General features: G+C 38.9%; 2 protein-coding genes across 3 annotated transcripts; one reads left to right on the top strand and one right to left on the bottom strand.

The window, feature by feature from the left end:
* Positions 1–11: 11 nt before the first annotated feature.
* LOC144642256 (uncharacterized) lies at positions 12–22,772 on the bottom strand. 2 transcript variants are annotated; one of them, XM_078501238.1, is made up of 14 exons: positions 21,842–22,772; positions 15,893–15,935; positions 14,815–14,936; positions 14,085–14,157; positions 12,822–12,865; positions 10,030–10,115; positions 9,704–9,738; positions 8,390–8,559; positions 6,649–7,844; positions 4,149–4,296; positions 2,976–3,623; positions 2,082–2,324; positions 1,553–1,619; positions 12–1,145 (listed from the first exon to the last, which is right to left on the bottom strand). In XM_078501238.1, exons 1-14 carry the CDS (start codon positions 22,543–22,545, stop codon positions 1,020–1,022), a joined length of 3,705 nt encoding a protein of 1,234 aa, XP_078357364.1. In that variant the 5' UTR covers positions 22,546–22,772; the 3' UTR covers positions 12–1,019. The 2 variants fall into 2 exon arrangements, with proteins under 2 accessions (XP_078357364.1, XP_078357370.1); XM_078501244.1 differs by having other exon boundaries at positions 1,553–1,616.
* Positions 22,773–23,465: 693 nt separating this feature from the next.
* On the top strand, positions 23,466–26,476 carry LOC144643665 (protein usf-like). Its single transcript, XM_078502986.1, has 2 exons — positions 23,466–23,874; positions 25,957–26,476. Exons 1-2 carry the CDS (start codon positions 23,562–23,564, stop codon positions 26,331–26,333), a joined length of 690 nt encoding a protein of 229 aa, XP_078359112.1. The 5' UTR covers positions 23,466–23,561; the 3' UTR covers positions 26,334–26,476.
* The last annotated feature ends 615 nt before the right edge of the window (positions 26,477–27,091 follow it).

Here is a 27,091-nt window from a genome sequence, read left to right as displayed (position 1 = left end):
TTTTTTCGTAGTTACAATGTGTGATATAGCAGACAAAAGAAAGACAAATTTCTAAGTTAGTTATTGCGGTTCTTGCTGTGATGTATCAATTCAAATGAAAGCGACCGCCTACCGAGCAGTAGTTTCATGTGGTACTGTATGTATGCTGCACAAGGCGGTTCTAACAATCAGAGTGTGCATCATCTTTTAAAATGTGTGACGATTCAAATCATCAGTGAGAGCTATTGAGCATTTTACGTAGGGTGAACTTTGTAATCATTTTGTAAATAACTTTTGGAAATTACTTTCACATACTGCAAAAGTATTATCCATGCGTTTGAATCTGGCGTTACCTATGGGAAGGAATAATAGACAACTGACAAACGAAATGTATTGAGAACACACTCAACTGCAGAAAAGTATTAGAGAATGAAGTGTCCTTATTCACGTACAAATATACGCCTTTGCAGTTAAATGGACTATGTCACGGGAATTTCGCTGATTTTTGGTCTAAAATATTCTGAAATAAGTGGTAGGCAACTTCACCCATGAAAAACTTTATCTTTGAACATTTAATGGAAGATATAACCTTTATTTGGAGATAGAAATCGATTTTTTGAAGATGCACGAAAACAACTTGAAAACGTTGGCTAACGTTTTCAAATTGCAATCCAAGATTAAAAATTGTTAATAAAAAAGGACCAATATTTTTTTAAGTTTCCTACGACACAAATATAAACTTTGGCTGTTCCAAAATCTGTTAAACTCCGTGACAAAGTCCCTTTAATTCCAAGGGCCAAGTCTTTCAGCCGGTCATCGTTTGTGTTTTGGTAGTACATTTCAAGCTTATTGCAACAAATGTCTGTATCACGTTTAGCGAACGTTATGGCGAGAACTATACAAACTCTTTTTTTGGGGGGGGGTTTCCCACCCCACCATAGCACGAATTGAGATCAAGGTCGACCTGCGAATAAATAGCGCATGTGAATAATAGTAGAGCTAATTTGATTGTCAGTATGATGTGGATATACATTTAGATGCTATCTTTTGCCAGATCGAATCAAGTCGGAAGCTATGTTGCTCAGCATTCTCTTGGAGATGTTCTGCATTCTTCTTGCGGCTTTATTGGCAACGTCCAGTGACTGATGGAGTCGATAGCTCTCCAACTGCAAAGGAGAAAAAATAAAATTTCGACAACAGCTTTCATTCATCCAGTCTTCCGAGTAAGAAGGTTACACGCTACAAAAGTCTTTTAAGAAGTCATATTAAATACTGGGGATAAGGCAAAAGGAAAGATTAAAAGTAATATTTGCAAAAGCACTATTGGAAACGGTTTCATGATTCGTTTTATCCCACCACACTACACTACAGAGTGCTCTGAATGCCTTTCAACGTCACTTTGACACTAAAAGTATACCTCACACAAATTGCTAAGCGAAACTCTGACGAAAATCGCGCGCGCATTAAATTTATAGAGGCGGCATTCCAATCGAGAATGCTCCAGAACCAACACAAGGACTTGGCTTGAATAACAAACTTTTTAAACTGAATTGAACGGAAAATTTAATCTCACCTCATCCCCTTGATGTCCTCCCCAGCTGCTGTGATTGCCTGTGTTACTTCTAACTCGGACATGCCTGCTGTGAGAAAGAGGTATATACATCAACAAAGAACCAGACTATAGACTAACAAAAACGGGCAACGTTCCCAACTGGGAAACACGGAACGCAAACCAGACTGAGGTCACCACTTTAACAAAAAAGATTCCATTTTTTTTTTCTCGCATTATCAATAGAACGTCAAGTAGACAAGTGAACAGAGCTAAGGTTTATACTCTTGATGTAAACACAAAATTCTTAGAAACAACATTTAAGGAAGTGTATGGCGTTCGGTAAGAAGAATTGAAAACATGAGCTAAGAACTGAAAGTTAGGGATCAAATTAATAAAAATCACCAGGAATTCCTAAACCTCAAACAAAACCCAAACAAAACCGAAAAACAAAAAAATCTCCAACTGCTGATTCCTCGACGTTTAAAGATGTAAACCCTGAGAGAATGGAACTGCAAATACGATAGAAAATTCAGAGATTGCAAAGTTCTACCTTCTTTGTGCAGGGTATTCCTCGTCGCTTTCGGAATCTTCGCTCTCTGTTATCCCCTGGTCTCTCCGACTTCTGGACTTTCCCCGGGGAAGATGATGGATGTGATGTACTGTGGGGGTCTCGGTTACCACCCCGGGAGATACCACGGGCACCCCCGGTGCCACTCCGGTCGTTATTACGGGGGTGCCAGTTGTCGCCCCCGGGTATGTGTGGGTGTGATGATGAACCGGCGATGAAACCACACTGTAACAAAACAGAGAAAAATTATGTTATGAGAAAACTCAGCTTAAAGTAGCCTCCTCCGTAGCCTTTTTGGGATGCCACGCAACGCTTCTCAGAAATCAAAAAGGTTTTCCTTTAAGCCCGGGCCAAACGAGGATGAGAAATTAAACTCTCGCTCTCGTTTGGCTCGAAACTCTCATGCACTCTCATCGACTCTCATGCGCTCTCTTTGACTCTTGTGCGCTCTCGTCGACTTTGAACTTGCTCAAATGTTTCACGAGAATCAATGTGAGTTTTCTTTCGTTTGGCCCGCGAGTTGATGATAGTAGATGAGAGTTGACGAAAGTTCTTATGAGAGCCAACTCTCATCCTCGTTTTGCCTGGGCTTTCTTTTGTTACAAGATAGCAACTACGTCAGTTTTCCCAACCCTCTACATATTCTTTCGGGAGGTTGTACACTGTAAAACGACATTATTATCTGATCCACGTTCAACCATAATCGCAATAAAACCTAGCGACAGTTTGTGTCACGATATTCAAGATGAAAGTTGGAAAGATCGAATAAGTAAAATAAAGAGCATAGTCAATGTATCGTTTTTTGTCCTCCTTTCGCATAAATCAGCCTGGCTAATCGAAAGTTAAAACGGGTGAAAATGTACATTTGCCACTTACTTGTGGTAGTAGGGTGAGTAGGGTGTGGAAGCCGCCGCAGGGGTAGTGGGATGATGAACATAAGTGCTCGTGAGTCCTGGAGTGTACGGTGTCTGTGTCTCGGTATGACGACGAGGTCGCGAGGAAGGTGTCCCTGTGGTAACAACCGGGGTTCCCTGGGCGGGGCCAGAATAACCCGGGTAGAAATAACTCCCGTGACTATGCGACCCAGAACCTCCACAGAACGGACACAAAAACTGCATCGTGGGCACCTCGGGTGCTTGTTGTACTTGCGCGGGTGCCGGTGCGGGTGCTGGCGAAGGTGAAGGTGATGGCGGAGGTCTTTCGTATTCTCTTCGTTTTAGATCGTTTACGTCTCTGGCCAGTTCTTCTATACGGCTCCTAAGATCGTCGTACGGCGAGGGGCTCGTCGCATTTTCTCTGCTCCGTGACATTTCGTTCGCTAGAGCATCGTATTTTTTCTGCAAATTGTCGTACATGCTCGTCATCTGTTGTTCGGCACCTCGTCGGGCCATATCCCGTTCGAGATCGTCGTGCCGTCGTCGGAGGTCGTCGTACATTTGCGCCTGCAGTCCACGAGCATTGGTATCTTGCTGAAGCTGAGCGCGCAAGCCCTGCAGTTCCCCTCGTAGTTTTTCAACAGGATCTCTGTGGGAAATAAAAGGTACAAATTCTTAGAACGTAACAAGGCCAAAAAACACTTAGGCAACTCAAGAGAATTCTCAAGCGAATTAAGGGACAGTGTCACAAGAAGACTTCAAAATCTTAAGCAAAAACTATGCTAGATCTATGAGGCTACACTCACTGATCAACAAAATAACCTTCAAAAAACTATTAAGGCATAAATTCATTCTTCAAGGTGTGAATAAACCGAAACCGATGGCTTTTATGTGATTTTTTTCTAAGAAACACTGTTAAACTTTAAAGCGTCGGCCCGATTTTTTTCCAGTTTTAGGCCACCTTGTTCCTACCCATCAATACCCACAAAACTTTTTTAACAATTTTAGACTAGTACAGTACATGTTAGCAGGCCAGGCCACTATTAGCGGATTTTCAATTAATACCAACACCTTCATTGGATTTTCAAGCAGCATTAAATCTCGGTGACACTGCCCCTTTAAGAAGAAAGAGGGTTTTAAGCCGGAGAATTTATATTCTGACTTTAACACTGACCTGCGATATCTCCTTTCATTATCACTGTATCCACTGCTGCTATCGTCACCTCGCCTCGACCGCCTGCCTGATCGCACAGATTCACGGTCACCTGGGTAACTGCGCACGCTCTGCTTATCCATTGGCCGGGACTGATCTAACCGCGGGCCTATGGGAATAGATGGCAAACAGTGAGATTAGTGATGTAACCATTGCGATAAGAAAACTGTTCGCGTATTGTTTACTTAAGTTTTCAATTTGAAAACAGCGGTACTGTGCTTGGAGCTCAATAATTAGAGATTACAACTATTGTGTAAATATTTAAGATTCGAGAAGGTTCTGCACAAACGAATTATACAGGAAGAAGGCTTAGATATAAAAACAAAAAATAATAAATAAAATAATAAAATAAAAGTTGTTTCATCTTTTGTAAACTTGCAACAAGTCGACCTTCGAAACTTAGCCGAGATTCAAACAAGTGGAATCGCTCGAGGGCGACCAACGAGCGACAAAGCCGCAAAAGTAGCTTTTAGAAAGATAGCATGTATTTAACATCGCGGACATCTACAAAAGCATGACTACATTGCAAAGCGGATTTCTGTGCTCATGCTCATCTTAGTGGGGGTACAGAAGTCCGCTATAAAAGTGCAAGACACTTGAAATTAATACCACCAATATCAGTGATATTGGCGAGTCACATAATGTGCGACAGTGCAACAAAATACATAAACAAGGACGAATCCCTTCCTTTCTACTCCTATTCTCTGGGTTCCATGACGAAAGAGATCGTCTGAAGTCTGTAACATACACGCAATTAACAACAACGGGCTCTGAGAGCAATGTTGGACTAAATAATACACTTCCACATACTCTTCGACAAAAGCGATTTACGTGCGGTGTGAGTTGCGTTTTTGAGGCAGTTATCTGTTGCCATAGATTCACAACGTACACGCACACTAGAAGGTACTGTACGAATACTCTACAAAGAACACAGCAAATCCCAAGCATATACCTTGGTCTGATTCATCCTGATCCATTACGATTCAAGAAAACAGTACATTTTCCAACGATACAAACACGTTTGCTAAATGTCCACTACCAAGCTTGCTATTAGTTGTAATATCACTACACGCTTATATATTATTTATATTCAAATATCTTCAAATACTCCGCACCAAATACACACTTGAAGATTGCAACTATATTAAATTATTTACCTTCTGACAGACCCTCTCGAATAAAAAACATATCCTCCCATTTGATACAGAAAATATCATTTCTACGCGGTGAATAACGGTTTGCGAGTGTCGTGAAATACTGGATATACTCTTACGCTAAGCGTGCGGTAACTGTACAGTGTCGATTCTGATTGGATTGCCGATAAAGAATATTGCCAATATACCTAAAAACAAAAACCAGTGTTTTCCTCGACCGGTCTCCAAATACGGTGAAGATCCTGCATAAATTAACGAACGGTCAGTCAGTGATCGACAAACTGGAGAAGCGGACGTTTTTGACAAAGAGAAAGTATTTCAATGCAAAACAAGAAAAAACATGATACCGTAATATTTGATAAAACTCCTGTGCAGCATTAGAAATGGTTCGAGGTTCAGCTCACGTTAATAAAACGACACATTTTGGTGGCCGAAGCACGAAGCTCGCTTTTCTCATTGTAGTACAGTGGAGATAAAAACACAAAAGACTTTGTGTCGAGGCAATTAGACGACAGAATATGACCGCGTTACACCTGTCGCCTGGGAAAATTACATTTTAATGAATGCGTGTTCAAACGCAATTGTATAAACACACGGAAGAAATTATAAAAGAATAACGGAAGGTATACACCAATGTAACCACAAAACTGCTGGCTATCCAGTATTTTTATCAAAACATCAATTCATTGTTGCACATGACAGAGGATTAAACTAAGCGAGAATATTCGTTTACATGAGAAGTAGAAGAAAAAGTCGTCATGTTTATTTTTTAATTGTAGACGTTTACTCCGGCTAATGTTTTCATTTAAATCTCAGTTTTGCAGATGCCATCATTTACTTCATGATTATCACTAAAATATTACATTCCGTCAGTTAAAGTAATCAAATTAATATATATGATAGATGCAAGTGCGGCCATACTACTGAAAACCTGAAGAAAAATAATCAAATTTAAATGATCGTTAACAATAAAGATAACTTTTCCTAATAATGATTATTTTCCCTTCCATCAACAAAGAAGTAACTCTTAACAGAAAATATTTATAAATTCCCCAAATTTTGTTACTCAAAATAGGAGACTGATCTTGATTAGATTTACGGTCAAAACCGTTAACTGAACATATCTTTGTCTCCGTTTACATCATCAATACCCGATTCCCTCGCGCGCGCCTGCGGGCACGGTGTGTCATCCCATGCGCGGTTCAGCCAGCTCGTTGTTGGTCTCGCGCTGGTGTGCCTCCGTGATTCCCTGCGGCCTGGGTCGGGTATTTACAATTGTAAAAAAGGCCCATTTTGCAAATCCTTACCCGTGTTCCTTGCTGTCGAAGTTCCCTTATCGTGGCGTGATGGCGTCCTTGAAACTCTTCCCGTCGGTGCGCTTTGTACCGATCTTTCTCCGGTACCGCCGTCGTATATGCTCGGGGTAGACGCATGCCTTCGTAAACTGTCGTCAAGTCTTCGGACCGCCTCGTTATCCGATCGGGGGACAGGATGAGTCGGAGTATGCCGATGGCTCCTTCGTTCCCTTTGAGATGAAGGCGTTCTCGTCGAAGGTTTTGAATGAGTTGTTTCAAGATAACGATCCTCGTCGCTTTCAGAGAGCGACTGAAGAGATGACCTTCGTCGTCTCGGATCTCTAGTTCTAGGAATTAACTTTGGTGCAAGTTTCGGCGCTGTCGTGCGCACTCTCTCATCTTCAGTCTCTGTAGCAGACTGTTCTTGTAAAGGCGCGCTAAGGAGTTTAGTCTCGGGGTAAAATGGTCGGGGAATATCGGGCGACTCGTGTCCTCGGGATATCCGACTTCCTTCCGAGCCGAAGAATCCGCTATCGAATCCTCTCTCGGAGTCTGCCACTCCGTTATGCTGCTTGCCTCTACGCTGAAAATCTTTCGGTCGGGCTGGTCCATCATGGTTGGGAAGGAAAAGAGGCGTAGAAACCCGACTGTCGCCCGACATGCTTGCTCTGAGAGGGCGACCATGAGCGACTCTGCTGGGTTTACGCGCGCTATCGTCGTGTAATCCATTTAATGTCCGTGGAGGTTCCCGCGCGCTATTTCGCCTGTTTCGCGGGTCCTGTGGAACGTGGTGCTCACGTGGAGTGCTGTGAGTACTTGCGGTACGATCACGTGATTCAAACGGTTCATCTTGTTCAGCCGTAATCACGTTGTCACGCAAGCTGTCGTGATCTGACCGTGGTACACGTGACGATTTAGAATTGGCACGTGATCTCCTGCTACTGGCTTCACTCAAGCGACTGTCCTGGCGTCTTGGCGGAGGAGGAATTCCACTCACTCTGTTACGCGCAGGGCTAGAAGAAGCTCGAGGTGATTTAGTACTGCCAGGGGAGGTCTGCGGAGAAGGTAAGCTGGAAGAAGGCAAATCATTGTCCCCGTCATCCTCTGGGGGTGGAGGTGAGTCAATGTCCGCTGTGTTGGCACGGCTGCGGTGACTGTTGGTCAGTGACCGCTGACCAGCAGTTGAACTGAGCGAGAAGCGGTGTGGACTGAAAAAGAGAAGAAAGAGTAGCTGTTAGAGGCTTGGTCGCCTAGCGCAGGTACAGAATAGCTTTGTCAGACAAACCCGAGTTGTGATAATAATTTTAAATATTTTTTTAAGTCCGTTTAATAAAAACGTTGTTTGTTTGTTGCTAGTCTTTTTCTTCAACAAACTAAACATTTTATTTCAGGTTTTAATCGATTTTGAGTCAATTTTAACATAAAAAAATCACTTTATAGAAACGCATGAACACAGAACAAGAGAAGATAAGAAGTCAAGTCTGTGCCACACGCGTGAATACCAAGATGAGCCACATAAGAATTCGATTAAGTCCTAGAAGATACTCTTAAGATTACAAAACGTAGTATACATTTCTTTTAATGGTTTATTCACAAAAGGAGAGATGACGGCTACACACATGCTACAATGCTTGTTAGTATACATTTATGGTATAAGTAACAAAGCTGTTACTCGGAAAATGCAATTTTTTTCCCTCGCTGTAAATCGCGGAAGATAGCCAACTATCGAACGAAAATGTGAAACGTTCTTTACCTTGTGTGCGGCAAGGAGCCTGCTCGTGACCTATCATGCGGTCCTTGACTGTTGGTAAAGTACTGACTTGACAGGGGCTCAGACGCAGGGTCATGAACGACACTCATAGATTCGGACGCGAAGTACCCAGACTCTTGTAGGTCCAAAGGTTCGTTGTGGTCACCAAGCTCCTAGCCGAGTAAAAATAAAACATCAACTCACAAGGAACAAAAAAGAACGATAAAGTGTTGTTAATAAGTTTAAAGTTATTTAAACTGAATCAGCCTTTCATTTAAAAACGAACTGCTTCAATGCTTCGAAGGACGTCATGTTGGGATATTTTATCAACAAAATAAGGCTGACGTATTTAAATTCCTTAACGGTTGTATACACAGCGAGATGCAAAATGCCTCTTAGCGATAAATTCTCACCGAATAATTCAATCTTCCGTCTAAAAGAACCAAGTAAAACTCTTCCACGGAGCCGTCGTTTCCAAAACAATCCATTGCTCTCAAACAACAATCTCCAATGTCCAGTTCATAAAAACGCCACGCACTTAACGACCAAATTTACACAAAACAGCGTGGCATGTTTCGAAGTTAAAGCTTACAGGAAAGTTGGCACGCCGAAGCATTTCCAAATATTTGCTAGCTTCAATGTTGGACCGTACAGTTTTGACGCCGCCAAACACGACAGCTTAAAATGTTGGCCAGTCGTATTGGACTGCCTTTAAAATCATCATCGCTCACATTAGAGCTACAAAAATCTGGAGTGAATGTTGTTTACGTAATTTAACTCTACCGCTATTTCTTGCGAGAGGCAACGCGAAGAACGCGCCCAGATACGAAATGTGATTGGCTAGGAATCCACTGTTTTGATGTATTTAATGCCACATGTTAAGCCGGGTAACTTTATTTTAATTCCCGTCAAAAACCAATATCGCCATATAAGAAGTTGTTTCTAGAAGCAATATCCGTGGGATAATACCAACAGATTAGAAGAAAGTGCGCTTTTATACTAACATGCCTCTTTAGATCAGTATAGTTTTACATCGCTTATTAGGAATTCAGAAAAATTGAAGCCACTAGAGTAATAGATTCACAATAACATGGAAACAAACGGCATTATACCACGCTGAGTTATTGTTGTGAAACAGACTTTATACTCTGCATATATCGAGATTATCGGTTTTGTCTAGGCCAATTACACTCCACTGAACAAACCTCGCCGTCGCCTTAGAAGTCAAATTGTTTTTGTAACGTTAAAGAATAAGATTTGAGTGGAAGAAAACTTAACGGAATTGGAGTTTATTTTTTAAAATAATTATGTATTCACCTGTTTATCTTCGCCATCACTATCTGGAAGCGGACCTGCAGTCAAAAATAAACATGACATCAATACACGAATTCCAAAACTAATAATCACAAGCCATTACTGCAACAAAAAAACGCGGACTACATTTTACATCAATTATCATTTAAACAACTCATACAAAATTCCCTCTTTGGTAGACTGAAACCCGTGTTTTATTTTACTAAGAAACACACTCAAAAAAAGAAAATGCGAGTTTAATATTTTCTAAAGAAATTAAGCCATATAATTTAAGTGTGTGTTTTGTGGCTCGTTTCTACTAACAGTTAAGGAAACAATGCGACACTTACCTAGCGAAAACCGTCTTGAATATTCGTCTTCTCTTTCGACGGAATTTAAATCGAGGTCCTCGGCATCTTCTGAGCTGTTTCCTTCTCTAAAATCAGAATGAAAAAAACAAGTCAGTATATTCGTGAAAAACAGCGCGAACGCAAAATGTCAACAAGAAAAAAAATTCTAAAGAGGGTTGCTCTTCCCCTAGGAAACGAAGGACTAGATCTCAACACCTAAGTTCCCGACGAAGAGTGTTTAGTTTCCCAAAAATCATCACATTACTGACTCATCTTTATTTATTTTTTTAATTCCAGTTTCCACCAAAGCCACCTGTAATTAAAACGAAATTAAATCTCACCTTTTAGCACTTAAGTTTCAATTCACGAAGCAAAACAACACGCTGTAAAATAATATTTTACCACTAAGGTTTCGTTTGCCTAACATTCAGTTGTTACTCAAGCCATGTGGGAAAGCTTTCAGAAAGCTAGCTAATAAAAGGGTCAATTTTCATCGCAATAAAACAAATAAAGGCCTGCAATATTTAAAAGAGCGAGAACAATTTTAAAAGCCCTTGATCAACTTAGGCTTTCAGCATTTTTCACTTATGCGCAATTTAGCTTACTGTCCGTTTTCACGTCGCTAAATAAGGTTTTCAGTTATCAACCGCTTTTACTCCGATTTAAATGCCGGCAAAGAGTCAATCCAGACCTTTAACAATTATGGATATACTGGAATCGATATTAAAATCAAAATATTATTTTTAGAACAAAGATCAATAAAATGCGGCATGTATTAGTTAAAGTGAATAACCTCTACCGCTCGCAGACCAAAAACGAAAAACATACGCAATAGTCACGTTTCAAAGTAAGAAAAGTTACGGGGCTTATTCCATAAACAACTCTCACAGTTTTCGTTTCGATACGTTGAATGATTAGATAACAAACAACACAATGATACATTCAAATGCATCTCAGAGAAACGCCGCATGAAACTAAAGCAAAACGTTTAAGGTAATCATACAATCCGACTCTTGACTTATAATAAAAAAACTTCTTTTGATGTTACGAATCGCTATGTATTTTTAAAGGCTAAAACCCTCCGCCAAATACTCATAATTCTTAAAATGTAAATCACTTCAAAGCAAAAAATAATCAAAAAGCAAATTACATTAACTCGGCCCAGCGTAAAATTCTGACAATTTCCTCATCCTCGGTTTCGCCTTCAGCGCCTTCCAAAGAAGCTGTCGAGGCCATACACAATTTTCTGTTCGTTTGCAGCGATCTCTTCAAAACACCTTCTTACAGTAACATCGGATTTAAACACTGCTCCGAGAAATTACCATATGTTATATTGACTTATCTACCTGCCGTTGGATATCTCTAGGATACACCTGCCCGGGCAACCAATGTGGCTATTTGTCCATGCTAATATGTTTGGCGCAATGTTCACGGGCAGCAAATAATACTTCTTATTTTAGGGTTGTTAAGTAAAGTCTTTGATCATGATATTGCAACTTTAATGTCTTATTGTGGTGGTGGGTTTTAAAAATTTTGAAATTTATAAATTTCGCTTGGTAAAAGGAAAGATATATATTATGATATCACGAAATACCGCATAGTTTACCCATGCACTATTTCAGTAAACATAACAACTTTAATTAAATCTTCTATTTATATTTTCTCATTTATTCACAGAATTCACAAATGGCTTTACAAGGTCTCACACTGGCAAGCACTTATGGACGGAAGAAAATAAATGCCTCCCGCGAAAATAAAATGTTTTCTTGTCTTGATAAAGACTCAGTGAGCTAAATATTTGAAGAACCTTTCACAATTAATAAAATACCTTAATAAAGAATCCATATTTTAAGAGATAAATTGTACAACTTTACATACAATAAATAACCATAAAACAATAATCAGCTAGAGATTGTAATCAACGGGTTGGGACACGGGGTACAACTGAGATATACTGTATGCTTGGATCAAATTAAGCATTCTTGTTAACAATTTAGACCAGAATTTGTTTTTATTTTCGACCAAGTTTTTGTGGATTCAACAAAACTTCTTTTTGTGTTGGCAAAACGCAAATCAAGTTACTTTAAGCCATGTTGTAATCTTGTTGAAGTTTTGACCACCCATATTCTACTATGGTTTCCAAAATCTATTCTTTACTTTTCTCTGCAGTACCTTTTTTCCTTTATTTTTCCCAAGGTTTTTTGTTTGTTTGTTTGTTTTGTTTTTCATTTTTTTAATTTTATTTTAAGAACATCTTGGATGTGGCAGAAACAGTAAACCTAAATGTGTTCAAAAAATGAGGGAGGCGAACTGAAAACGTGACTTTTCTTGTTTATAAAAAGGGGCAGCGACATGAACCCCCCAGATCCAGCACTAAGAATCACTTAAAGTAAATGAATTACAGCTGTAGCTATATACATGTACATATAGCCCATTTAGCAATGTTCAATGTTGAAAATACTGTAAAATGCTCTTTTAAGTTCCCAATCTCTTTAAAGCCCCTACCCCCCCCCCCCCTCAAAACGTCTTGGAATGGACTACTTTTAAACCCACTAAGACTTCCTAAACATACAAGTCATACAACTTGGTTTCCAGAATGGACATTAATCAACAAACCACAATAACCACCAAGAGTGATCTTCGTGTCAAACTGACAGGTGACAACAATAAATAAAGTCATCATATAGTGGGTATAGTCTTGATGTGTCAGCAATTTCTCATCACTAACATTAAAAGAAACGTATGGAAATAGGTCAGGAGAATATCAATTTCCATCTTTGGACTGTAATTACCTTAGTCCATCATTCTTGCTTGCTTCTTTGATGTGTTTTAGCCTCTAAAAACAAAAACATAAACAACTTCATTAATATAAGTGAGAGTCAAAAATAATCATGCCTAGATTGAAAACCATAAGTTAATCCAAAAAAAAAAAAACTACTAAGGAATTCATAAGGAGTGAAAGCATTAGTTCAGCAATTTCCATAACGAACAAAGCTTCCATGCAAAACCACAAACTGAATTTGGCTTTTCTCTGTTGCAGTGTAAGAGGTACAATGTATGCGGCTCTGTACATGTAGCTTGGAAAATCATTTTTATACAATAACAGGAAATGATTGCCATAGTAATTGTTTTTCCGACAATGGTTTTACATGTAGCTAAGCTGTCAAAGCACAATTAAGTTCAAGGGGTACAATAACATGTAGCTATTCTGTCAAAGCATAATTAAGTTCAAGGGGTACGTGTATACATGTACATGAACTGTACATGTATCTCTAAAATATCATCTTCATTTCTTTGTCACAAAAATATGAAGTTCAGTTTGACAAAATCTCTTACAACAATGGTTACAGCCAATCACATCACTTGCAAAGTTCCTCAAAATTCAGGTAAGCAGGTACATGTATGTACAGTCATGTTTTTGTTCCGTTTTCTTCCCGTGGGTGACATGTACTTGTGTTTCACATTTTGTTGCTCTTTTGTTTCTTGGCTGTTGGCTTGCATGATTCTCCTTTCTTCCAAAATAATTAGGAAATAATTTCAGATCTGCATAGAAGTAGCATGTTTTTCTGGGAATATTATAACATATGGTTAGATCTGGATTGATTAAAATTCGCTCTGCTAAAACTTTACTTCATCAGTGTTAAAATGTTAGAATTATTCTGAGTTTGTTATACATAAAAAAATGCTCAATCTTCTCAGCTGTTTTATGACTAGCTCAGTTGCCTTGGTTATAGAAAAAAAAGTTATGCAATATGCAAAAATTTAAACTCCTGTCCAGAGCTTTTCTTGAAACCTTCCAATTTTGAGCTGGTTAGCTGCAAGGGTTTGCATGTGAAAGAAAATACACAAAGCATCTAGGTAATCCAAAGTGTGTAAAACTGTGTTAAGCCACCTGAAGCGTTATTAGACCATTAGAGAAGAGATGCTGACTTGTTTTTATATGCATAAAGTAGATGTTTCACAGCATCATTAGGACATTTTTTGTGAAGTATACTTGAAACAACAAAATAATAGTTAAGTTGCAAGTTAAGTATATAACTTGACTATATTAGTACCTGCATTAGGTTCTGTAGATCAGCTTCAGGTCTCTGGTCTTCTGCTGCGGCTTTATGATGACTGTCCCTAGGTCTGTGACCAGAAATTTAATACAAACATAGAAAATTATTGAAGATACTTAAATTATAACATTGCATGACAGCACAGCTCAATGTTCCAGAATACAGTTACCATAAATGATCTAATAAATGCCCACTCTCAAATAAACGCCTTGTATCTAATAAAGGCCTCCCCTGACGTGTAAAAATTTTATTAGACGCTCCTCTCTAATAAACGCCCCGTCTCTAATAGACGCCCCCCTAAGAATTGCCTCGAAAGCCAAGGAAACGCTCAATGGAGTAAACTCACGCAATTTGTTTAGTTTTTGCTTGACTCGGACATCGAAGGAGCCAACGGTGCCAACATGTTTTACCCCAATGACGATGAAGACATCGATGTCGAACTACAGTGTATGAACAACATCTGTAGGATTAGATTAGTCTCCCATTCTTACTCTGTTTCTATCTTATTCCGCAATCAAAATGTGCATCTTTTTTGATTTGTTGACGTTGATGCAGTGAAATTAAAATAAACGCCTCTCTCTAATAAACGTCTCATATCTATTCAACGCCCCCCTCAGGACCCCTAAAATTTAATAGACACCCCGGGCATTTATTAGATCATTTACGGTATTTTCTACATGTACGGTTAGCACAAATTTTGAGAACAGGTGAAACGGAGAGCTTTTACCTGTTCAACAACTCGCTATAGCTGTTCCTCCTAGCTTGTTGGTCAGGTAGTCCATTTGATGGAGATACACGGTCTCCAAGCTGGTCTGATATCTCCTCTAGTCTCAGCCCACATCTATACAACTAAAACATACAAAAGATATAGTCATGTCAGAAATTTCATTATTTAATGAGGTTAAATGCGATTTAACCAAATTAAATAAAGCAATTTAACCAAGTTAACCACAACGAGTGGGTAGTCAGCTGTCCTGGTGGTCAGCGGTTACTAGCTCTTGTCAGGCTCAGTGCGTTGTGTTCTCGGACATGACAGCGTGGTGTCAGGTCTTCATTCCATGGAGGGTTTTCAGGGATGTTTTGCGAGTTTTTCCCCTCCCTCCCTCCCTTTCCTGCTTCTTTTTATTAGTTATAAATTCATTTTTCCACTGATTTAATCAGTGTGACGGGTGTCTGTGTGTGGGGGCTCATGGCTGTTTTGTTGGGATTGCCAGCCTTGGCAGCTTTATTCTATCTGGGGAGGGCCGGCTGACCTCAGTGGGGCCCTCCCTGGTATCCCAGGCACCCATCCTCCATATTCACGAAGCAGTGGTTAACATATATATACTAAAAGCTTCAAAGTGTTGAATTAATGTTTGCAGTGAAAGAACTACTGAAAAATTAATCTTATTTAAGGGACTATGTCACGGTTTTTAACTGATTTTTGAACCGCCAAAATTTAAATTTGTATTGCAGGAAACCTTAAAATAATAGTCCATTTTTATTAAAAATTGCTATATTAGAGCACTGAAACTGTTAACAAGCATCTTTGGCTGGGTATGGCTCAGATGGAAATGGATTGCAATTTGAAAAAGTTAGGCAAATGTTTTCAAGGTGTTTCCGGGCGTCTCTGCGAAATATCAATATTCATAGCCGTAGCTTGATTTCTACTCGCAAATTAAGGTTATTCCTTTAATGTTTAGATGTTCAAAGATAATGTTTATTTAGGGTTACGTTGCCTACCACCTACTTTGAGAATAGTTTAGACCAAAAATCTGCGTAATTCCCTTGACATAGTCCCTTTAAAAGGAAGCTTGTTTACTCACCTGCCCATCAAGACTATCCTCAGGTTGGAAATCACCAGTAAAGCTACAAAAAGAAGGAACAAAAATAAAAATTATTATACATATTTATTACCACTCTCAAAAAACAAAATGCACAGATGGTTTGGGCTTCCTGTGAAGGAACATGGACTCTGACATTTTTTCTATTATTATTATCCATAGTGTAGATGTTCTGGTTATATTATTTTATCTTTGGTTCAAAATTTTTCAAACCAGTTTGTTTTTTATTTCCTTTTGTTTCAAATCATGTTAATGAATGTGAAACAATGAAAAATAAAATCAAAAGTGGATTAAAAACTTTTGAACCACAGCACATATACCGGGAGTCAATAAGGGAGATGTGTCCCTTTAAATTTGCATGAATGGGAGGCATGGTGCATAAATGGTTTACTTAGTACACTGGACTCAACTTTGAGTGTTTTGGGTTTGAGTGCTGACTTTAGATTATTGTTTTATAGCAAAGGCAAAATGTTCCATTTGTTCAAAGCTTTAAGGACATAAATTCATACAAAAATTTTCTAGTTGATAGATTTTTCTAATTTTTTTACTGTGATCAGATAATGACTGAGTTACTTGAGCCAGAAATGCAAAAACACGAGTGGCAAACTACCCAGATTTTGCAAAATCAGTGTATGTAATTCAGCATGGTTTACAGGGTCTATAGTAAAAAATAAAGAAAATGAAAATGGAGGTAAACGATCTTAGTCATAATTATTTTGTAGAAGTATGTCTGTTGTAAAAATCTCTAAAAGAGGCGTTTGAAACTATCCTGCAGCAAAACAAAAAGCTCAAAAATGGGGAAAAATAAACTTTTAATCATTACAATACATTTTTTTATTTTCTGACAAAACATTGATATTAAATGTTTAAAAAGTGATCTGTTAAAAAAGTTGGGTCACTGAGCATCTGAAGAAAATTAAATCATCGCGAAGATAACGAAATGGCTACCAGCCCCTATTTAATATGTATTTTCCTCAGTGCATGCACTAGCACATGGCATAACATTGCAACATGAATCAATCAATCAATGTCATGGTGCAGGATAAGGTTGCCCTCTCTATCCGAGCCAGAGACTCATGTAAAAAGCGCTTCACAATAATAAAAATACATTATAACAAAAGTAGGAACTAGTATAAGTAAAACATAATAAAAATAATTACAATTTAAAAATAGCTAGATTACAATATCTTTTGAGTAAAAATATAAAAATGTAAAAATGCTTTTACCCACCCACACTAATTGTTACACCCAGGATTAAAATCTAGAAAAATGGTAATTTTGCTAAAAAAATGTTAAAAATACCGTGTAAGCTAAAAATGAATTACTTGTGCAGTTAAAGGATGTGCATCAACAATAATTAGTGCAGACATCCATAAAAAAAAAACTTGACAAAGCGTATTAAAATATATGGATTTGATTGAAGACATTGAAAGCACAAAGTGGGCAAAAACTGTTCTTATGCAAAATAATGTTGGGAGTGTGATCTAATAAAGAAAATGGAAGTAATTTTTAGTTATATGTATTCCAACACAAACATGGTTACAATGAACAACTGTAAGTCTCAAACACACTTCATGGAATGCTTAGAGTTTCACACCTGGTCATCACTTGAAAAGGAAGTATCAATAGTCGGAAAGTACAATATACTTTTAAAATTCAACACTTAAAGGGACACTGTCAAGGGGATTTTTCTGCTTTTCAGCAAAAAGTACTAAAATTGGTGAAGTCCTCTCGCTCGTACATTAAATGCTCATAGAAAATCAAAATGAAGACATCATTAAGTGAATTGTTGTTAAAGGAAGAGGGGAGCAATCGTAAGTTTTAAGCTGTTTTTCTAGACCAGAAGGACAGAACATGAAAAAGTCAGTCTGTTTCCACAACATTGTGTCCTCGTTTACCACCACCTTAAAATTTTTCAAACCAGTACTAGTGTGGTTTTCCTTTGTTTCAGATTATGAGAATGAATATGAGACAATAAAAACCCCTCCAAGTTAAGACCATTCAAGTCACCATGACGACTAAAATTTTGGAGCTGGCGACTGAATTGGAGCTAAAGTCGCCAGCCTGGCGACTAAAATTGAGAAGGAGTGAATACGTGGGCTTAATTTAACGACCAAAATTTTTTACTGGCGACCAAACTTGAGCAGTTGGTGGCCAAATGGCCACTAAGCAAAAAGAATAAACTTGGAGGGTTGTAAAACCTAAAAATCAAACTGGTTTGAGAAAAATTTTAAGTTAAATTCAAACCTCAGCATATACTAAGTACTGTACATAATTCCCAACCTTGTTTCCAGAGTCTCTCTCTCCCCGCCCCCCAGAGCAAGAGAAGAGAGACCCTGGTTGGGTCTGGTCACGTGCCTCCTGGACAATTGAGAACATTAGGGAGGGGTCCTTTAATGTCAAGAAATTTGTCGTGTTGTCCTTTGTCGTATTTCAAGCGAGGCTACTATACTGCACACGCTCATACAAATGGATAGATAGATACAATGTAGAAAAGGTTCATCATAACATCCTTGGCCGCAGTGAACAATTCCTGATCACCCTTCCTGAAGCTAAGATATTTACAATGTGTAACGTCCGTAACTGTGACCTTACGGCGCAAAACGAGCCTTACGGCTAGCAGTTTGGTAGCAGTTTGGATAGCTGTTCATATGTTAAATAACACCGTTCAACAGATGCGAATGGGATGGGTTGCCGTTCTAACAACTCAAAATATCCGTTTAAAAAAATCGTCAGCCGTTAGAACAGCTCCAGTTATCCTTTCAAAAGAATTATCCACGAACGACAAACAAAGAAGCTTTAGTTAGTATTTACTGGCGGTCACTTACAAGCAAACACGTCATGAATAGTCACGGTTCTTTTTCTGCTCCAAAGGCATCTTCACTTTCATAATACTCGATTATTGATGCATGTTTTATTCAAGACTTGAGTATGCAAATATCAAGCGCTTTTGATTTGAGGTCCAAAGATATCTCCTGTGGGAATACACTGTCTCGTTCCTAGCCTGTGAGCTTTTCACTCGGAAAAACCTGGAGAGCTTTGCTTTTTCGCTTCCCTCATCTCCATTTATCATTTTCCTAGAAAGACATTTGATTCACAGGTTTCAAATCGAAAGCTCCTTACGTCTTTAGCTTCGCGGCAGCTTTACAAAGTTCCCAAGACAAATCAACGCGGCCGGCAAATTACCACCCGCTAATTTGTTTTATTAAAATGAAAATTTACTCGCATTTAATAAAGTAAACGCGAAGTACTCGGCGCATCGTGAAAATTCTCATCATATACTGGTTGCACAACGAATGCAGACGATTACAACTGTTGTTTCTCTCAGGCAAAAATATATGTGCTTTATTCTCGGGCCGTTCGACTTGTGCCGGTCAAAAATCTTCATCAGCCGTTCAGCAAGCACTGTTCGATTTGTGCCATTCAAAAACTTTCATCGGTATACATCCTTGGCCGCGGCAAGCAACTCCTTGTTAGCTTTCGCTTTTTACAATGTTTAAAGTCCTTGACAGAGCCACACAATCCACAACAACTTAGATGTCTGCTATCGGACGATGAATATATATGTATTTTTTCCACCGTTTGCAAACTATACCGTCCGACATTGCCGTACTGCAATGTGAAATCTGTGTTTATTTTGATGGCAACACTTTCCGCTCTCCCGTGGGCTTAGTATTGACAAAATACATTCTAAGACACCGCTCCCTCTAACAATCTTTTTGTCACCACCCAGATTCTGGGAGGCACTTGACCAGACCCAACCAGGGGAGAGAGAGACCCTGAGAATGAGGTTGCAATTACATTGTAATTCCTTCATTTTATCAGGTTATAGAAAATGTTGTCATTTATTTGAGCCATTCACTTAATAACATTTTTTTACACTTCGTGAGAGCAGAAAAATAGGGGAAAATACCACAATAGATGTACTGCATCAGTTGATGTCAAGGAAGAACAATTTTATGTATATTTCATGACATGGTTGCCACAGATATCAGTTTTTAAAATTCCCCGACTTTTTCCTGATAAAAGTAAAATTTCCCTGACCAAATAAATACAAATGTCAGATTAGAAAACATCATTATGATAGTGTTCTCAAGGCCACAATAGAATTATCTTTTTATGAGTACTGGCTCAGTTCAGGTTTCCGGTGATAATTTACTCTTTTGCTGTAAATATTGGTTATATTCATTTTATAGAAAGTCGGTGATCGCCACTCTTAAAATAAGGGAAAGAACTGATAGGTCCCCATACTCGTTGAGGAGAAAATGGCAATATATTTCTCTCAGGAGCGAATCTGCCATTTTATTTATGTGTGCGAGCTACATGTAAAATTCTGCATAGTAAGAATGTGCAATGCAATACTGAGGAATCACCTGTTATAATGTCTTCTGTGCATGCATGTGGGTGCGACGGGTTATGCAATAAGAATCAGTAATCAGCAAGATTGGATGCACATGACATTCTGTTTTTATAGAATTAGTATGTTTTTGACTTTATGATGAGTTATTAGCTAGTTAGTTCGTGTATTTGACAATATTCAGAGAACTTTGAAGCCAAATGTAGAACAAAACGTTGAGCAGGCGTAGAGATGCATAGCTTAGAGATATATGTTAGCTAAGAAACTCTGATGCGGAAAACCATGGCTTGGATTAGTCATGAAATTCACAACCCCTTTACTTAAATTATGTATTCATGTCCTATTTCATGTTGGCTCACAGCATCAGTTGTATTATTTTCATTTATTGAATGTTTTTTGTTATTAAAGACAGATGGAAAAATCATGTTTTGAAAACTTCAAACACAGTGAGGCAATTTTTTTTTGTAACTATAAAATTATTTTCACTCTTTTATAAAAAAATATAGTGGGAATAAAAAAATAACATTCTTGGACACCTGCCTGCAAAACATTATTTGATATTGCTTGTTCAAAGTTAAATAATGAAGGACATTTACATGAACACCTAAAGATAGAAAGGGAAAAATTTGTATTTTGAGAGACTCGGCAAAAAAATAATTTGATAAAAAATGAAAATACCTTGTAGGGTATGACATGATGAGACCAGGGTGTAACATATTTCACTTTATAGTTGATACTTCTTTTAGCATATTTAACATAAGTAAAATGATAATTGCAGCTTTAGAAATTGGAATGTTTAATTAATAAGGAAATCATATTTATAAGGAACATGCTGAGTAAATCTGGGGTGAAATCCTCTCAAAAAGTCTCCCACAAAAAACTGCTAAATATAAAGTTTAACAAAGAATGCCACTTGAACAAACATAAAATATCAAGAAAATAGGTTTGGTAAAGAATTAAAAACCTTTTTATAGGTCTACACAGCTTAACCAAACAACGTAACAATGCCCTTCTTGTTTTCATAAGGCATACCAAAGGTGTTAGAATTAAAATTGTTTTGTACATTCAAAGAGTTCAGTTTCCTTTTGTAGATTTATTAATTTTACAAAAATTTTAGCAGATGGTTAACAATTTTCCTTGGTTTTTGAAAAGGGCTGATCACCTGGAAATTCATAGTTTTTATCATCAATCATTTAGCAGTTTAACTTTGGATAAAACCCAAATTGAAGACTCATTAAAATTAGCCTATAAATTATTTTGGAAAAGTCTGGCACCATGGCCAATTTTCAGGAGAAAAATAAGTTTCAACACGTCTTTTGTTTACATCAGTTCAAATCGTCAAAAATAATTAATTCGTTTAATGTCAAAATGATGGCGATTTCTGCTCTCAATATTAGCACGTAAACTTGCTACTTAGAAAATAACAGCGTTTCAGAAGGGATTTGTTTTCCCGCAACTTTGTTGACGAAAAATATACAAACACAATTTCCGGATGTAATCGTAATGAACATCTTTTGACCTTGGACGAAAGAATAACGTTGAAATTTTCTTACATTGTTTATGATCTGACTTACCTTTCATTCTCAAACGAGTCAGCATCTCTTCCAGTTTCCAATCGCCTTATCTGCGCTAATTCTTGTTTTAAATTCCCGTTTTGAGCTTTCAATTGCTCGCACATATCCCGTAACTCTTGTAGCTCGGGTTCACCCCATTGCCCTTCCATAACATGGTCCTGCAGTGCATCCACATCTTCTTGAAAATACTGAACTTTAGACGACAAAGCTGCCCTTAATCTGGCCCCTCTCCCGTCTGGACTCGAGAGATTTAAGCCGTCGTAAGAAGTAGTAGTACTTCCACTCCGTTGGTTGCCATTTTGCGGGAGAGCGTCCGCACCACGCGATAACTCTCCGCCAGGAAAACTACCTTCGCTCAACACAGCCTGACTACTTCGTGGAAATCTAAACACACCAGGCTGTTTATGAACTGATACATTTACAACTGAGCTCTGTTGTGGTGGAGGTAGATCGCTGTACAAGTTGAGTTTAGCTCCTATTCGCAGTTGATCTATAGTGTTTTCAGCCTGGGCATACTTTTTGAGGAGTTCGTCGTATTCATCTTGGAGCCTCTGGTAAACTTCGTCTGTCTCTTTGCGAGATGACTTTTCCTTCCGTAACCTTTCCTGTAAATCGACCCCAGAAGAAATCTCTGAAGAGCTCTCCGAGAAAGTTCTTTGTTTCCTCGACGCGGTCGTTGTCGGTTGGTTTCCAAATTCAGCCATCTTGCAAACATGCTCCGCCGCGCGTGATCACCGATTTATTTTCTCGATTCGCGGCGGATTTCTCTCTTCTATACACAAACACATAGCTTAGGCATGTCCCTGAACACTTTAGACCCTTTCTAGATAAACTATTTGGAGAAATCTACGATTATTGTTGAGCATCATTCAGCCTCCGCTCACTGCGTTCCTTTTGTCATCCATCACTTTCCCTCCATGGAAACGAGGCGACGCGTGTATGTACTCAACCGGCGACACACAAAAGCGTCTCAGCTCATGCTCGTCTCTCATTGGCTGGTTCAAGTGCAGATTAAATTAGCTTGTTTATCTTACACAATGAATGATAACAGACCAGGAAACAATGAACTGTCAAGTAACCCGCGATAATAAAGACGTCAAAACCTTCTGACGTCGTCTCACTTTTGTGTCAAAATGTTTTGCCTTCCTTGTCTAAATATTTCAGTCTTTCTCTAAAGCATAGTTTATAGTTTTCATATCCATTATCTATTTTATATGTAAAAGGAAACACATATTTAAAAAATATTACTATTTACGTCATAAACTCTTCATCTGTCTTCTTTACCCATCCAGGAGCCCATTACTAATGGGCTCCTGACCCTTCTTGAGAAATTATATCTTTATTATTTTCATTTGTCACCTCAGGAGACATAATTGTTTTGAAATCGGCACAGCATCTAGACTTATGGAATCGTAATTTGAGAGATTGTTGACGGCCCAATCACAGTTGGGATTTGATATAAGAAATATGCGATGCCAGTAAATTTAATATTGGAAATACATGTATTTGTAAACAGGTAAAAGATTGGTTATAAAAGAACGTTTTTGGAGGGAAAGGGAAAACACTGTAAAAATGAGGGAAGACTGGATGCTAGAGCCCAAGCCACAAGCGCCCTGCGATTGCGTGCAGTTCGAGTCCATCGAATCGGCGATCGTGACACTAATCGTTGGCTTTGCTACTTTGCGGTTTGTTAATAGCAACAGAACTATTTAGCTGCATCATGAGCAAAAAAGAGAAAGTTTGCTTTCCTTCCGAGAATAAGCAAGGAGCTTGTGCCGGAGTGCTCACTGGAGACCCAAGTAAATCGAGCATGGGTCTCGTTGTGGTGCAGGAGTGGTGGGGAATGAACGAGGTGATCGTAGACGAGGCTGCAGACATTTCCGAAAGAGGCAACTTCGTGACTCTTGTGCCTGACTTGTACCGCGGAAAGATAGCAACGGACCACGAGACAGCAGGACATTACATGTCTGATTTGGACTGGCAAGGAGCGGTGAAAGACATTGCTGGAGCTGCGAGATATTTGAAGGAAAAAGGTTGGTCCAATATCGGGAAAGGGGGGGGGGGGGGATGGAGGTGGAGACGTGGCACTCCCATATAAAAGCTGTAGTTCGTTTGCATTGTCACACAAGAGGGTAAGATTTCCGCACAGCCCCATACATTAATTATGTATACAATTTTCTGACCCACAAGAGTGCACCCAAACACAAGAGAAATGCAAGTGGAAGAACAACAGCAAAGAAATTAAGGTTAAAAATATTTTTGTCTTATTCTTGCACTTGCATTTCTCAGTACTGAATTTTCTTAGACTCTAACGCATATCAGGAAGGGAGGGGCATAATAGTTAGTGTGCTGGACTACGGATTAAGCAGTTTGGGATTGAGCCCTGCCTGGGCCATTATGTTGTGTTGTTTGGCAAGAAAATTTACTCTCAAAGTGCCTGTCTTCACTCTGGTGCATAAATGGGTACCGGCAAATTTAATGCTGGGGGAAACCCTGTGATGGACCAGCATCCTATCCAGGGGGGAGAAGTAATACTCCTAATCACTTCATGCTACTGAAACTGGGATAAGCCAGATGAGCCACTTGGCTCAAATGCAATTTTTTTAAGGCATATTGAAATTTGACCCCAGTTAAATTTTGGGTGTTTAAAATTCTCTCATTTCGTCAATATTCAGCATTTTGGTAGAAGATGTGTATCTCTAGCATCTGTGACCTGATGTTCTCCTTCTTGCAGTAAATTTGTAGTTTCTTGTGTGTGTGGCTGCAATCATCAATTAATCACTCAATCAGTCAGTCAATCAATCAATGTTTTTTTTCATTTGGTGCTTAGATGTATGTACTGTACTGTACTGTTTGCTAGTAGAAACTAGGTTAGATCTATTTTGCTGAAGAACCCCTGTTTGTCCACACACAGGAGGCAATATACTAGAGCGTAGTAGGCATTGCCTTCTGATTCTCTTATTTTGTTCATTTTTATTTATTTTATTTTTTATTCTTTTTTTTTTTGCTCTACCTTGTGCCTATGTAAAGCTTTCACACATCTCTAATGTTCTCAGAAAGGAATGACTACAACAGACTGAAAAAGTGCAGTGTATGAATGATATAGTTAAGGTGTTGGACTCTAAAAAGTTAAAGTTAAGTCCGGTTTTTATCCTTCCTCAGTCAGAGTTCTCCTATTGTGTACATCAAATTAGTCCTTCTATCAGTCAGTCAGTCAGCCAGTCTGAGTCAGCTAGCCAGCCAGCCAGTCAGGCAATTGGCCAGTCAGTCAATCAGTCAGTCCGCCAGTCAGTTAGTCAGTCAGTCCGCCAGTCAGTTAGTCAGTCAGTCCGCCAGTCAGTTAGTCAGTCAGTCCACCAGTCAGTCATGATCAGTCAGTCAGCCAACCAGTCAGCCAGCCAGCCAGTCAGTCAGTCAGCCAGTCAATCAGTCAGCTAGCTAGCCAGCCAGCCAGGCAGGCAGTCAGTCAGTCAGTCAGTCAGTCAATCTGACAGTCAGCCAGTCAGTCAATCAGTCAGCCAGTCAGTCACTCACTTAATTATTTTAAATCATACTCTAAGTGCATCTTTCCTCTCACGAGTATAGATGGGTACCTGGAGTAAGGGTTCACTGTTTAAGCAACCTGACAAAAACAACATTACTTCCAGCCCAGAGAGAACTGATACACTACTCCTAGTTGCTTTGAATTTGCAACAGAATTTTAGAGCTACATTTTGAAAGCTGAAGCTTGTTTTAAGCTTTTAAATATGCTATGCAGCATATGGCTTTTTTTGAAATATTAGGAGAAGTGTTATTATAGCGTCAGAGTTGTGTTGTTGCTTACATCATAGTTAGTACATGGGACTATGCTTACATGTATTACACAACTTGCGATTTTCTCTAAGAATACAGCTCAAAATATTTCAGAACACTGACCACTGTCTAAAGTTATATCCCCCTCCCCTCCTTTCTTTACACAAAGTTGCAAGCCCCCTGTCTCTCACCCAAAGTCATAAACTGTGCAGAACCATTACTAAGCTATAGAAGCTCATATAGATCTTTTTGTTTTATCAAACATTGTAAGAAACTTTATGCCAGAAAGTTCTTTACATAACCCTGTGTCTGTTTCTTTGTAGGCTGCAAGAAGGTGGGGGTGACTGGTTTCTGCATGGGTGGTGCCCTGAGCCTGGCTTCTGCTGCACTCATTCCTGAAGAGATTTCAGCTGCAGCCCCATTCTACGGCATCCCCAGCTCAGAGTTATGTGATGTGGGGAAGATCAAAATACCTGTGCAAGCTCATTTTGGGAGTAAGGATCACCTTGTGGGGTTCTCTTCGGCCAAAGATGCCGAAGCCCTTAAACAGAAGTTAGAGGCTGGTGGGGTGAATTACGAGCTGCACATGTATGATACTGGCCATGCTTTTACCAACCCCACTAGTGAAAGCTACACCAAAGAGATCTGTGATTTGGCTCTAGGAAGGATGGTAGAGTTCATGAAGAAACACTTGGCGTAGACCTTAGGCTCTGATTATTCTGTGAGTTTCCAGTACTGAACGATAAACTAGTCTAGCTAATTTTTAGAATCGTATGTAACTAGCATCTTTTTACACAATGTTTTTAAACAAGGAAGTCGTCAATAAACGGCATTATAAAGCAAGGCTGGCTTCCAGAAATAAATGTGTCGTAAATTCACCGTTAATATTACCAGCCTCCAAAGATGTTGAAAAAGGAAAAACCTCTGCAACCATAGAAAATATGGATTGTCACGCAAGGCATTCCCAGGAAAACAGTCGCTAGTAGAGATAGTGTTGCGTGACGCACAAACGAAGTGAGGTCCAATGGTCACCTTACTATAGCGCTTACTGATTTTTGGCTCAATGCGTTCGGGCAACCCTTTTTAAGACTTTACAAAGCATTGCTTCCTTTCTTTTGTCAGTTGCATCACAACTCCTCAGTTATATTTGTGCAACTGAGAAGAACGTGCTGCCTTTGCAATGACATCTGCGAATGGTTAGATGTCTAGTCTTTTCGGATAAGAACAATCAGAAATCAGAAAACATACCTTCCCTTAATAATTTTTGAAAGGTCCCTTAGATAAAACGTTTATAATAAAATCTGTACATGCAGCCTTGCTCAAAGGTTACTCATTCAACAGTGCTTCCGGCCGAGATCTATTTCGGTTAGATAACTAATTTTTGTCACCATGATTACCAAATACGTCAATGACCTAATATGGTGTAAACTAGAATTTTTGGGTAATATAAAGTTGATC

This window comes from Oculina patagonica, chromosome 1 (genome assembly GCF_052425735.1).
Source record: "Oculina patagonica isolate OP01 chromosome 1, crgOcupat, whole genome shotgun sequence".
NCBI lineage: Eukaryota > Metazoa > Cnidaria > Anthozoa > Scleractinia > Oculinidae > Oculina > Oculina patagonica.
The sequence above is the reverse complement of the archived record's forward strand: the minus strand, read 5'-3'. Positions and strand labels throughout refer to the sequence as shown.

Bases quoted from the DNA above. Each gene is read 5' to 3' on its own strand.
- LOC144643665 (XM_078502986.1), top strand. From the start codon at position 23,562: ATGAGCAAAAAAGAGAAAGTTTGCTTTCCTTCCGAGAATAAGCAAGGA. The intron at 23,875-25,956 runs GTTGGTCCAATA...GTTTCTTTGTAG, and splicing joins GAGATATTTGAAGGAAAAAG to GCTGCAAGAAGGTGGGGGTG.
- LOC144642256 (XM_078501238.1), bottom strand. From the start codon at position 22,545: ATGGCTGAATTTGGAAACCAACCGACAACGACCGCGTCGAGGAAACAA. The intron at 7,845-8,389 runs GTAAAGAACGTT...TCTCTTTTTCAG, and splicing joins GGCTCCTTGCCGCACACAAG to TCCACACCGCTTCTCGCTCA. The intron at 1,620-2,081 runs GTAGAACTTTGC...TCTTTCTCACAG, and splicing joins GAATACCCTGCACAAAGAAG to CAGGCATGTCCGAGTTAGAA.